Below are 14,506 nucleotides of genomic sequence, written 5' to 3'. Positions count from 1 at the left end.
CGGCTGGATGCTTCGGCTGCCAGTGCATTAAAGCAAGCGGGTTATGCTAACATTTGGAAAGCAGTCAATTAGAAATCAAGCTGATCCTCTCCGTAGCACAGGGCACTGGGGGATTTCTGGAGAACAATTACTGCATTCTGCCTGCCTCTGTAAAAAACCCAGGATTGCTTCAGTCCAACCCATGAAAACACTCACACTTCTACACCAGTTAAACATCCCAAAAAGATGAGACCAGAGGGCAGCATCTATGGACCACTTATCACACTTTAGACAAAACCCTTCTCTCTATTGACAGGTAATTAATCACTGAAAGTCTTCTTTTGTATGGAAAAAAATATTCTCTAGTCAATGACTGGACAATCTCTGAGCTTTTGCAACAGACCTTTGGATCAAGATTGGAACAAGAATTGATAAGGCTACCAAATGCTGTCGGAATATCCCTCCCTCCTTCCCAGAAATGAATATTTATTTTGCTTTCTATGAGAGATGGAGTAGTATTTTTCTTTTAGGAGCTTCAGGTGTTTTGCTTCTTTTTTAAGGGTGTGGGGGGGGGGAGTTAGGGTTAAGAAGGGGGTAAAGGAGAGAAGGTGAGATAATTTGCAGCAGGAGGAGGAGGAGCTGAGCTTTCCTAAGGTGGAGCTGCATGGATCTTGTATTAAATGACACTGGCAGATTAACGCTCCGCGATGGGGAAGGGCTTAAAGGCTGAGTCAAAAGCCAAGAAGTCTCTTTATTTACGCCTACTACCTCCCAGCCTCTGGCAATCTGACTAATAACAAACTGAGCTAACAAGACTCTCCGAAGGGAGAGGGGGGGAGCGAAACACACAGAGAGAGCGTGCATCGCAGCAGTTTGGATCCTTAAAGCATCTAAAGATACATATTGCGTTTCTTGCAAAGCCAGGAGTGATCGCTTGAAGTCCTGCGGAGCGCTGGGTTTATTTACTGCATCCCGAAGCTCGCAAATGGTTAACTACGTGCAGAAAGTCAGCCTAGCTGGGAAGTCTGCTGTGAATTTTAATTGAGCAAAAGGGACAACTGTTTACAGGATGGTGTAGTGGGTTCTTTTTCTCCCTGGCGTCGTTCTCCCCCTCTCCACCTCCGGCAAGATTTTTTTTTTTCTTCCCCTCTCTCTGCTCTCAGTCAAATATGATCTGTCCTGCTTCGGATCTAGGATTTTAACTTCAAGGAACTGCAGCCACGCTTGAGATCCCTGCAAAGAGAGACCTTAACCTAGGTTGGTGGGGGATTGGAAAGGGCTCCTTTTTGGAGATAACAAGGAAGGGGATTGTATACGAAGAGCGACTCTGTGCATCGCCGGCTGTGTCAGTGGGTGTAGCTGCTGTACAGGTAAGGAGACTTTCATTTAGGAATTAACTTAACCATAGCCAGCTTTTTTTGCATTGTAAAAATCACCTTGGCTACCTATTCTGTTTCTCTGTCTCCCGCCCCACCAAACACATACATACACACACACAGAGAGAGTGAGTTAGTTTGAGGTGCTTATTTCCTGTTAGAGCAAATATTTGCTCAAAACTTATAGAATGGCACCTCAAGTGTTGCATAGGTCCTGGGGATATTTTGTGCATGGAAGGATCTTAAAAGAAATTGGCTGGCAGGGAAGGAGAGATTTAAGGAGTGGCATTTGCAGTGGCACACACGAAAAGGACTTTACATACACCAAACCCTTAGATTCCTTCTGAGATCCTAGAGTAAACTGTAGTTGCCTGCAGAATTTGACAAAGGAGCACATAGCCATATTCAAGTGATTGTTCCTTAACCTGAGGCTTTGTAGTCCGTCATATCCACTTTCTACCAACTGTATAAGCATTAATTGAAACAAGAAATGTATTTGATTTCTGCTGTTTAAAATAGATGGATTTATTGCCTTCAATCTGTATGGAAACTTTGCCTTAGGGACACTCATTAATCAGTACTCCTGAAAATGCAAAAATGTGCAAAAGATCTACCAAGAGGCAGTGGAGGCGAGTGGTGTGTGTGTGTGTGTGCGTGTGTGTGTGTGTGCGCGGAGAAAACCTCTGGTGTTCCTTAGGTTTTCCCCAAACTCCCTCCTCCCTCCATGCTCAAAATGGAACCATTTATTTAAGGTAGTTTTTGAAAGCATCTATGGAATTAGAGCACTGGGAATGTAATGCTTCAACTAAGCAAGTGGATTAATAGGTACAAGGGACATTTCTCTGGAATGGGCAATATGAAGTAAGTTATACTCCTGTGTCACTTTGGATATTTTGAAGTTTCATTATAGTTATAATACAAGGTTAGCAGCCCCAAGGGGGCCATCTATGCATGGATAAAGCCATGTTTGATGGGGTAGAAGTTTTAAAATGTAAATAATATGTTAGCCAAAAATAGGCTTTTGTTTACAGTTGTGTTACTAGCATTGGCTTTTGAAGGCTGGGGATGAGGCGGACAGTTGGAAGGACAAAATCTAAGATAGTGAGTTGATGTCTTCCAGGACTAGACAGAAGCTCCAAGAATCTATCTGCAGAGGGAGAAAAAACTGTGTGTGTGTGTTTGTGTGTGTGTGTATGAAAGAGAAAGAGACTTATTGCAATTTTACCCAGCCAAAGTATGACAATGATTAAGAGGCGAATGCCTTTCTAGCCGATTGCAAATACTTTTAAACATTTGTGTTTCTGGAAGAAAAAAAACGTGGAAGGCTTTCATCTTCAGAAATGTATGTAAAGCGTCCTTCGATGCAACATGCACTTTAAATTAATGCATGTTGATTTACTTCTCTTAATTTTGCCCAAGGACATCGTAACAACTATGTTCAGTGTGCTCTGCCTGCTTAGCAGAAGAACAGTTAAGAGAAAATAAAAGTTGAATTAATGACCCAATTGCTTTGCTGAAGACAAGTGTTTACAAGAAGCTTTATTTGTGAAGTTAGGTTATCAAAAACAAAGCCTTGGGTACTAAAAGTGGGGAATACTTTGTTTTAATGGCTGGTAATAAACTACCTCCTTTGGTAAAACAGGATCTGCATGCTGGGTCTTGTTCATCAGTCAGCAAGGTTGGTTGGGGTGAGAGTACTAAAGTTAAGGAGAAGCAGACATTTAGACTCTAGAGTGGGGCAAGAAACTTCTTTTGTTTGATTCAAAATATGTGCATTTATCCCTTTATGGACAACCCCCCCCCCCCAACAAGAAATAACCCACATCATTACTTGTAGGCCCATTCAAAATATTGGCATACTAGGATAGTTGCCTTTAAGACTGAAGCTGCAATGGTATATACGATTATTTTGGAATAAGCCCCACTGAACTCAATGGGACTTACATCTGAGTAGGCTTATATAGGATTTCACTGTGAGTTCCACTAGTTATGGGGCCAATCTGATGCACACCCATGCTCTCTGGCTTAATGCTTCTGAAATGAAGCTTATAGGCATGTTTAACAACAACAACAACAATGAATCAAAATTGCTATCTGTAGTTGAACAGACTGATCCTGTACGTGTTTACTTGGAAGTGAATCCCTCCAAGCTAAATAATACCACAGCCCTAAGAAAGGCTCTAATGTTGGTAGCCTAATATAAGAGGATCAGAAAGGTCCATCATCAGGGGACTCCTATTTGAGTAGGTTTCATTGAGTTCAATGGGGCTTACACCCAGGTAATTAGGTTTGGGATTTTGGTCCAACATCCTCTTCTCCACAGAAGCCAACCAGATGCCTTGAGGACACCCACAAGCTAGGACTTGAAGGCAATATTCCTCTCCTATTACATCCTCATGGCACTTTACAGCAATATGCTGTAAAACACAATCGGGTTAAAAGCTGTTGCAAAATCTCCTTTATTGAATGGCACTAATTGCCCAAACGAGTGCAGGGAAGCAACACACGACTTCACAGTGGTTGAAGACATGACCTCAATCCTGGACATGTGTATATAGATGTCAACACACAAATGCTTTGTAGAAGAAAATGAAGAAAAAGTTCAACTTCCGCATAAAGCACCTTTCTGGGTGGTTGCATGTTGAACTGAGTCTCCAAGCCAAATTGGATGTCATCTGTCAAAACTGCAACCCTTTTACCCCCTTATTATAGGCTAGATTCATGGGCATCAGTATTACCACTTCAGAGAAGTCGAAGCTGCAATTGCATGCACACTGGTTTGGAAGGAAGCCCCATTAAAGTAACTGGAGCTTGCTTCTAAGTAAACTTGCACAGAATTGCACTGGGAGGTGACTATTGCTCCCTGCCTGATAATAAGCAGTGTACCAAAACAGAGCTTGCCTAAATGTGTTTTGAAACATCCTTTCCGAAGCAGAAATTCTTTACTTGGGAAATATGGAACTATTTACTTTGTTAATACATTGTGAACAGATGACCCCATGTGAAACAAAAGGAGATACTCAAACATGACTGAGTAAACACATAAAGAATACGCAGTTGCAAGTCAAACTATATTAAAAGAACTGTGTTAGTACAACAGTTAATTTCCCACATTTAAACATGTTTAATAGGACATATTGCTCAGCAGCTCCACATTTCCAAAAACTGGTTCCTTTAAAGGCAATGCACATTTTGAATTCCATAGGAGGCAGTATCATCCATGTATACACAGCAATTCTGTGCCATATTTACCTTCAAGTGAAATTAATAATGTAGATGAAAATGTCTAATATATCCAGATCAGCATCTTGTTCACAGCTTGCTTGTCCCGTCTTTTCCCACTTTCTTCTTATACTTATTTTCCTAGATGTACCTAAAATGCAAATACACACAAACAGCTGGAGGGCAAAACTAAGAGATGATGCTTTAAAGTAAGGACAAGTTATGCCTTGCAACAAAATGTTGCAGCGTGCCCCAGGTGTATGTATGTTACCTGTGGTGGGGCCCTCGAAGACCGCGGTCCTCGCTCTTTCTTCACGTGCAAAATTTAGGTAACTTTAAAAACATTTGACAGCACAGCCAATCTGCATGCATTCATTCCAATGAAGCCTGAAGGTTGTGCAAGCAGTTTGAGCTGGGAGGGGGACTTGAGGGGACAGGTGAAGTTGATTGATCTTTGGTGCATCCTAAGACATATAGGAGAATGCTGACCAGGAATCCAACCCAGCCCCACTTCTACCTCTGGCATACATTGTTAACCAGGGGCTATGTTTTGGGACTGCAGTGACTGTCTCTCAACACAGTCCACAGCCACACCCATCTGCATTAGGGCTATAGCAGTGGATTTAAATGCAGCTTTTTGTTTCCGCCCTCAGCCCAGACTGGATCATGAGGATCAAAACAATGGAAAGCTGCTCTCTCAGCTGGTAATCTGTAGCAAGGGGTCTAGTGCCTCTGGACAACCCCTGCATAGTTGTTATAGACAACTTGGAGCCTGGCCTGCAGTATTCATCATATACCCTTGCCTGTACTACACTGTCTCTTAGTCTAGGTTCTCCTAACCTGCAGTATGGTGACAATAAACTGCATTTGCTTAGGAATTTGCATTAGCAGGACTACTGACACACACACAGCTGCTCTCTTCTTTTTCCTGCTATCTTTTTGAAGGGTATAGGAGATCCTTGGTTGTGGGCCAGTTTCAGCTTTGATCTTTTTCCTATTGATGGGCAGCCTGGAGACATTTTAAATAAGACTTCTCAACGTGAGCTAGGAAATAATCCGGCCCTACTGTTAGTCAAAGGGTAGCAACTGGTTCAGGCAGCAGGTGCCGGTTGTTCCTCTGAAACCCCTAATCACAGGGCAGTTTACAGTGTGAAAATGCAAAATACATAGCATAACAACTGCCACCACCATATCCCCATGTATGTGCGACGTGACCCAACTTGGCCACATCTAAACTAGGATGCTGCCCCAGATGCTGTGGAGAATGTGACCAGCATTTAAATAAGATCCAGCTGCCTGTCCACTTGGCTTTTGTGTGTGGGCACCATATTGTCCTTGGCTTCAGGCAGCAAAACATGCTTGGCTGGCCTTGCCAGGAAATTATTTATCCAAATATAAGTTACGGTTCTCTCTGATCATTTTGCATCTGAATGCCCCTTCCTCCATCCTCTCTTGCTCATAGAAGAGAGGAATGGGGAAAAGGGAATGGAGGAAGAGACACAGGGATATAATTGCACACCTTCCACTCTCCCTCTTTATTCCTTCTATGCTCCTTGCCTTATCTCTCAGTCAGCAGCTCCTGCCTGTTTGCCAGTTTTGAAGTCTCTTGAGCTCCTACAACCCCACCTTTTCCACTAGCCACATTCTTCCAGCCTGCCAGCCTATTCTGTTCTCTCCTCTCCTGGTTTTCTTTCCCACCTGATCCATTGTGCCATGGAACAGGTTCAGTCCTCACTGGGCTATTTTGGAGTCCCTCATTTTTGTGTGTTTCCCTAAGTCTATTGATACCTCCGTCTTGTTTGTGGGTGATGCCATTCCCTCCCCCCCCAAAAAAACCAAACCACCAAAAACTTCACAAATGAAAGGGAGCATCACAAATAGGGAATGAATCAATTGGCACTTACTTCTGAGTAGACATGTATAGGATTGTGCTGGGAGTGTCAGACACATAGCTGTAGCTGTATATGCGTAACTTCTAAGTGACTTGTGTTTTGTATTTAAGGAATTTGAATTATTCAGTAAATGATTTCTGATATGCACAGCTCACCATGGTAGAAGAACCATGTGGTGTATTTCAGATTTGATGCTGGACTATGACTGTCATAGTCCCTGTCCATTGGCCATGCTGGTGGGGCCGAAGAGAGTGGTAATCTAACTCTATAGAAAGTACCATGTTAGCTGCCACAGAAGTCAACAGAATGGAAAAGTAACACTGGTAATGGACACAATTTAACTAGTTCTTTAGCCAAGACCAGACTAGACAGTCACCTTGCCATGTTGCAATGCTGGCATGGTAAGGAATCATGTCACAGGCTTCTCTCATATGGGTTTAGACTCTGACATTACTGGAACATGCTGCAACTGTCTTCATGCTGTAGAATGTAATGGACCCTTATAACCTTGACAGGTGAATATTGGAGCTGTAGTAGGATTTACAATTCTTGAATCATTGTAAATCTCCACTGAGAGATGATTGGAGATGGGGAGTCACTTTGTAGTGGAAAGGGAGTCCTATGAATCCATGCAAGACTGAGGTGTTTATATGAAACTTTTTCTCTTTTCTGTGACTTCTTTTTCTTCTTGACCTAAATTCTACATATTGCTACTCAACTGTTGGACGCGGGTGGCACTGTAGGTTAAACCAGTGTTTCCCAACCTTGGGCCTCCAGCTGTTTTTGGACTACAATTCCCATCATCCCTGACCACTGGTCTTGCTAGCTAGGGATGATGGGAGTTGTAGACCAAAAACAGCTAGAGGCCCAAGGTTGGGAAACACTGGGTTAAACCACAGAGCCTAGGATGTGCCTATCAGAAAGTCAGCGGTTCGAATCCCTGCGATGGGGTGAGCTCCCATTGCTCGGTCCCTGCTCCTGCCAACCTAGCAGTTTAAAAGCACGTCAAAGTGCAAGTAGATAAATAGGTACCACTCTGACAGGAAGGTAAATGGCATTTCCGTGCACTGCTCTGGTTCGCCAGAAGCAGCTTAGTCATGCTGGCCATATGGCCCGGAAGCTGTACACCGGCTCCCTCGACCAATAAAGCGAGATGAGCGCCGCAACCCCAGAGTCTTCTGTGACTGGACCTAATGGTCAGGGGTCCCTTTACCTTTACCTTTACTCAACTGTTACTATGCTAAAAGTTTAAATTGTTTGATCATTCGGATGTTTGGCACTCACTGTGACAATGTTGGGGGACAGCATTCTTCCTTTGTTGTTTTCATTCAATTTCTAAATAAGTTTTTTGCACTGAAATAAATAGACAATTCAGTTTATCCATGGCCCATCTATGGTACAAGGTATCAGTTATCGGATATATACTACTGGCAAGTGGCAACTTGTAACTCTTCCTTTCCACAGAGCAGAGGTGTAGCCAATTTCTTAAGCCTGAAGAACATACACTATACCACTCCACTCTTTGGGTCATTCACACTCCTCAAGGAAGAACTATGGTAGTTATCAAGAAAAGAGAGTAATATCATAGTTCTTAACACCAACACTCATTCAGAATAGTTGGGTGAAGTTTACTCTGCCCCACATTAGAAAAAGAAAGTTGCTTATCCAATAAGCAGAGAACACAGTGGTGTCCAGAAATGTTACTCTGCAGAACTGGGCAAATTTAACTTGGGAATTGGATGCACTCAGTGGTCAACCAGTTGATCTTTCTCATCTTAGAGAATTACTATAATGTTTCAATTGATAGGAGTTGCTACTTCAGTGGGTGGTTTGTATACTGGAGCATGTGGGCAGGCAAGGGGTGGGGAGGTCCTCCAATGTTGTGATGATCACCTTTTAAAAAAAATAAAATGAGGTATATATCTGTATTGTATTTTGCAGAAGCTGTTGGATGACCATGAAGCTCTGGATAATTACGTTAAGTTTGATGGGGGTTGCTTGTGATGTACTACAGTCCAAACCAGCTTTACCTTCAACTCTTGGCTCTTGTGATATGCTGTGTTCCTGTGAGGAAAAGGATGGTGTCTTTAATATAAACTGCGAAGAAAGAGGCATCAAGGAGTTATCTCAAGTACATGTTCCACCATCCCGGCCTTTCCACCTTAGTCTTCTCAACAACAGTTTGACCATGTTACATGTGAATGACTTCTCCAGCTTCATCAATGCTCTCTCACTCCATCTTGGATTTAACTACATTGTAGACATTGAACCAGGAGCATTTAATGGACTAAGCCTCCTTAAGCAACTTCATATCAATCACAACTCATTAGAAGTACTTAAAGAAGACACATTCCATGGACTGGAGAACTTGGAATTCCTTCAAGCAGACAACAATTTCATCACAATAATTGAATCAAGTGCCTTCAGCAAGCTCAACAGGCTAAAGGTGCTCATTTTAAATGACAATGCCATTGAGTTTCTTCCTTCCAACGTATTTCGCTTTGTGCCATTAACTCACTTGGATCTTCGTGGGAACCAGCTGCAGACTCTACCTTATGTTGGTTTTTTAGAACATATTGGTAGAATTCTAGACCTTCAGTTGGAAGATAACAAATGGGTCTGCAATTGCGACCTGGTGGAGTTGAAAGCTTGGTTAGAAAACATGCCTCCTCAGTCCATAATAGGTGATGTCGTATGCCACAGCCCTCCTATTTTGAAAGGCAGCATTTTAAGCAGATTAAAAAAAGAATCCCTATGTCCCACTCACCCTACAAATGATCTTGATGCCCCATCAGGGTCCTTACCATTGGTGGTTACCACGTCAATAAGTGATAGTCACTACTCAACCAAGGTAATACCTATTTTTAGGGTTCCTACCAGGGAAACTGCTTTAACACTTCACGTAACAAAGCCAGCTACTCTGCTTCCTGGTGTATATTGTCCAATCCCTTGTCAGTGCACTAGCAATATCCTTTCAGGGATTTTAATGCAATGCCAAGAACAAAACATTGAAAGCCTGTCAGATTTAGGACCTCCTCCTCCAAATCCTAAAAAGCTAATACTAGCTGGAAATATAATTCAGACATTACTGAAATCAGACCTTGTAGACTATGGCAGCCTAGACTTGCTTCACTTGGGAAGCAACCGTATTGAAATACTAGAAGAAGGATCCTTCCTCAATCTCACCAGATTGCAGAAATTATATCTCAATGGGAATCATCTCACCAAGCTGAGTCGGAATTTATTTTTAGGCCTGCAGCGCCTTGAGTATTTGTATCTTGAATATAATTTCATCAAGGAGGTTTTACCCGGGACATTTCATCCCATGCCTAAACTAAAGGTCCTGTATTTAAATAATAACCTTCTTCAGACTTTGCCAGCCCACATTTTTTCTGGAGTTCCTCTAGCCAGGCTAAATCTGAAAACCAACCAGTTTGCACATTTGCCTGTAGGGAATGTCTTAGATGATCTGGATTTACTCGTACAACTTGAGCTGGAAGACAACCCTTGGGATTGTACTTGTGACTCAGTTGGGCTGCAGCAATGGATACAAAAGCTGAACAGAAACACAATGACTGGCGACATTTTCTGCACATCTCCAAGGCATTTAGCTAAAAAGAAACTGAAATCTCTGAATAGTGACGTGCTATGTCCCGGAATAAACAGCCCACCTTCCGCAACTCATGCTAGTTTCATAGTTGTCACCACGTCACCAACCACCACCAATACGGCAGACACTATTCTGCGATCACTTACCGATGCAATTCCTCTTTCAGTTTTAATCCTGGGGCTTTTGATAGTCTTTGTAACCATCATTTTTTGCGCAGCTGGTATCGTCGTCCTTGTCCTACACCGGCGGAGAAGGTACAAAAAGAAACACGCAGACGAACAGATGCGGGACAACAGCCCAGTGCAGCTTCAGTACAGCATGTATGGTCACAAAACAACACATCACACCACGGAGCGCCCGGCCACAAGCTTGTATGAGCAACGTATGCTCAGCCCCATGGTGCAAGTTTATCGAAGCCCATCTTTCAGCCCCAAATTTACAGACCATCAACAGGAGATGAATGACAAGGAGATGAATGATTCCAAACATCTCCGCAGAGGCCTCTTGGAGAGAGAGCACTCTTCCCCTCTGACGGGGTCAAATGTCAAATATAAAGCTACAGACCAATCGGCTGAGTTCCTTTCCTTCCAGGATGCCAGCTCCTTGTACAGGAACATTCTTGAGAAAGAAAGAGAACTTCAGCAACTGGGGATAACTGAGTATCTACGGAAAAACATAGCCCAGTTACACCCTGATATGGAGGTACACTATCCAGGAGCTCACGAGGAGCTCAAGCTAATGGAGACACTCATGTACTCCAGGCCAAGGAAAGTTTTACTAGAACAGACTAAAAACGAATATTTTGAACTCAAAGCCAACCTGCATGCTGAACCCGATTACCTGGAGGTTTTGGAACAGCAAACCTAAAAGGGACCCTTTTTGAAGGATTAAGTCAAAAACTCTTCTATCTTAACTCGGAACTTGTAAATAAAAGTGCCTTATAATAATGTGTCGTCAATCAGAACTTTAAGCACAGTAGTAATCCGAGTTGAAAGAAACTCTCAGGGATAACTGTGTGAAGCCATGGGGAAGTTTGCAGGCTCTGTGTCTCATTCTCACATTAAATGTGAACTTTGGGCAACTGGATTCTGGGAGGAAGTTTAGCTGGCCATATTCCTCGAGACCTGCATGGCAATCCCTCATTTTTTTCGCTTAGAAAAGAAAGAAAAAAGCTTGAAGCATTGGTTTACTTTTGTTCCCCGGACCTAGACACTAAATTTTCTTTAAAATGCACCTATATACCTGGTTCCAAGAGGCTAGTGTATATTGGTTAGGAATTAGTTCACATGTATGAGTATTGTCTATGGATCGCACATGAGATTGCCACATAATAAATACAAGATAAATTATATGATTTTAAACAGATATTTAACTGTACAACCCCAAGGTCCGCCAATATTTATTTGGAATGTTATTTATATTTTAAAAAAGAACCTGTTAGAATATTCAGAAGGAGGGGGAAAGCTGTGTACATGTTTTATCTAGGAATCCTAAAAGACATACACAAAACTCTCTTTTTTGGTTACTTTCCCTAGTAGGCAATTTTAATTGTTTTGGGACAGTCTTCAATATAATGCTGCTATAGAGTTCTGTGCACCATTGGTTGACACTCATACCTGAGGAAATTTGGAAAGCTACTGAGAATTTATTGTAAATATATTAGTAAATCAATGAGCTGGGTTATTATTATTATTATTATTATTATTATTATTTATATGATTGACTCCCGTTATGGTTGTGGATACTTTGGATGAAACATCAATTCACTGTGGTCAGTTAAATGTCACATGCAAATAAGTACACCAATGAGCAACAAGATCTTATTTGTGTATCTGTGTAAATACTCCATATTTGCTACAATTACTCAGCAAAAAAGCTTTTATCAGGTCCAGTTTGAAAGTGATACCACACTTTAAGGAAGAAAGAAAAAGTACATGTGCGTGGTTTGCAACTTGTTTTAAAGCAAATTGCTGGAATCTATATTTACAACGTTAGCACTCCAGAATCTTGGGTCTATGTCATGTTAATGCTGAACATATAGTTGCCAGTGACTAAGCTGGGTCCCAGCCATTGATTTGTCCGCATGCTTAAGCATGCTTACATGAAAGCAAGTTCTGTCAGGCTGTTTCGGATATTACACTGCAACTGTCCTGGGTTTTCTGCTGAGTATGCACTTGACAAGGAGGTATGATCAAGTCTAGCTCTCGGGCGGCTACATCTGTGTTTTCACACACCCGTTTGTCGAATACGCAAGCCACATTTTCGGTGCACACTTATCCCCCTCCCAACAACTTAGATGTAAACCTAAAAAAGCAAAAATAATACAAGCAGCCTGACAGATGTTCTGTGGAAATCAATGGGATATACTTCACAAAGATGCTCTCCAGATGAAGGTGACATGAAGCACGACAGCTTTATTTTACTACAAAGCTTAGTTAGGTTTATATGAACTATTTATTCTGTACAGTTTGTATCTATTTCAGTTCACAGTTACTATTATTATTCTTGGGTGCCTTTCAAGCAAATCAAAGAACTTCTAGCTATAAATAAAAAGATGATAATAAATGCTTTTTTTTTAAAGAAAATGCACCCCCCCGCCGAAAAGTTCCTTTTTTTAAATAAAAAAGACATTGGCAAGACCTGCACGCACAAGTTCAGATCTGTTCGGAAATCAAATGGGAGGCTTCAGTCTGTCGTCATGCATACAGAAGCATCTTGTTCTGGGTGCAAGAAGGCAGTTTAGTGCCCATGCATGACTGACACAGTGCCAAATTGTTACTCTGACCTGCATTTCCCCTCCTGTTTAAGCTCGTCTTTTGTGAACCAGCTACACTTTGATGGATTCATTCGCCCCCACTTCTGGCTCTGACTATTTAAGGCTGAATGGTTACATACTATAAAAAATGCATTGTTAAATCAATTCAGCCGTAAGTAGTTTAAAAGTCGTTAGAAAACAGGAAGAGGAAAATATATACCAAGTGTTGCCCACATGATTCGGATCTATTTATCATCAAGAAATAAAACATCTTAATTAAGCTTCCAGAGGTTTGCTTATGTAGCAGCTGGCATCAATGTTAATTTCTCTGCAATGTCTTGACCTTCTGAAAAAACAGCCTCTCTGGGGAAAAGAAAAGGAAATATTTGTACCAGATACTTTATTTATGCCAATTGGCACAATGCTGCAATGTCTTTCACAAAACTCAGCCTGTGGCCCTGCAGCCTGATTGAACTACCACCCTATTTCTTACATTAGATCACTGATTTCACAACCAAAACTATAGGCTCCTAGGAATGAACAGGGAGATGTGGTAATGTGAACAGGTAATGTGATAGGCAGTGAAAATACCTGCTGAATTTATCACGGGGCTGCCATGGAAATGATCTCTACCCACCCCTGCCTGTGGGTTCTGTATAGAGAATTAGAAATATTCTTTCACAAGACACTGTCAATACAGGATATTCAAACTGAGAAACGTGGAAATGCAGATGTGATGTCACACTACTTTGATTTTTTTTTCCCCACTAGGAGGAAGAAGAATATGCTGGTTTTGGTGGTGTTGCCTTATTTTTAGTAATTCGCTTTAGCAAAAGAAACTGACTACTAATAAAGATATCACTACTATTATTAATAAGTTGGGGAGTAAATTTGATGCAGTTCACATTTAAAGGTGACCTTACCAAATCTTCACTTGTCGAAACAATATGTGAACGGAATTGCAGCCATCCTTCGAAACTCACACTTTTCCAAATTTTGCATTGCAGTTCTCCTGCCAAGTGATGTGTACAAAAATGCACATATTAGGGTAAAGTGTGCCTATAAATGCATGTATTAGAAAACAACAGGCAAAAATACATTGCATGGAGGAAATTCCTTTAAATATATATATATATACAAAATGCAAAATGTGAAAATTCACACTAAAATGCTGATGAATTTTCATGAAAACCTTAAAAAACAACCACAAACTTATGTGGAAATGTGGAAAACTGAATTTAAGGTTGGAAAAATAAGAAAATGAGAGAAAACCAAATTTACCCATTGTTGATAATGCACATGCATTCTTTGAGTAAGACCTATTGAATTCAATGCAAATTTCTTCCATGTTCACATCTATTGTATTGCTTAGCATTGCTGCAAGCTTGAATGTACTGACCTGGAGGTAAGTGACATTGAATGCTTGCCTCTGCTAAAACAAATGTAGGATTGTGCTATAAATATTAAGGCTGGGCCAATAAGCTCCCTCCAGTTTCTGAAAATGTCTGCCCCTATCACATCATTTTAGAGGTGTTCAACTTAGCAGTGTGATAAGCAAGAAGCTGTGAAGAGTTGCTGCTCTCCCCACCCCCTCAGTACGTGGATGTTTTATTGCATTTACTACATTTATGCACATATGGGCACACTCTCTGTTTTTCATGTTTTGCAGACC

The 14,506-nt window shown here is 41.4% G+C and overlaps 1 protein-coding gene across 1 annotated transcript; it reads left to right on the top strand.

The window, feature by feature from the left end:
- Positions 1–655: 655 nt before the first annotated feature.
- Positions 656–12,653, top strand: SLITRK6 (SLIT and NTRK like family member 6). Its single transcript, XM_081859408.1, has 2 exons — positions 656–1,349; positions 8,411–12,653. The coding sequence occupies exon 2, from the start codon at positions 8,421–8,423 to the stop codon at positions 10,944–10,946; it is 2,526 nt and encodes an 841-aa protein (XP_081715534.1). The 5' UTR covers positions 656–1,349; positions 8,411–8,420; the 3' UTR covers positions 10,947–12,653.
- The last annotated feature ends 1,853 nt before the right edge of the window (positions 12,654–14,506 follow it).

The sequence above is a fragment of the Podarcis erhardii genome (genome assembly GCF_964252035.2).
Source record: "Podarcis erhardii genome assembly, chromosome: 4".
Classification (NCBI taxonomy): domain Eukaryota; kingdom Metazoa; phylum Chordata; class Lepidosauria; order Squamata; family Lacertidae; genus Podarcis; species Podarcis erhardii.
The sequence above is the reverse complement of the archived record's forward strand: the minus strand, read 5'-3'. Positions and strand labels throughout refer to the sequence as shown.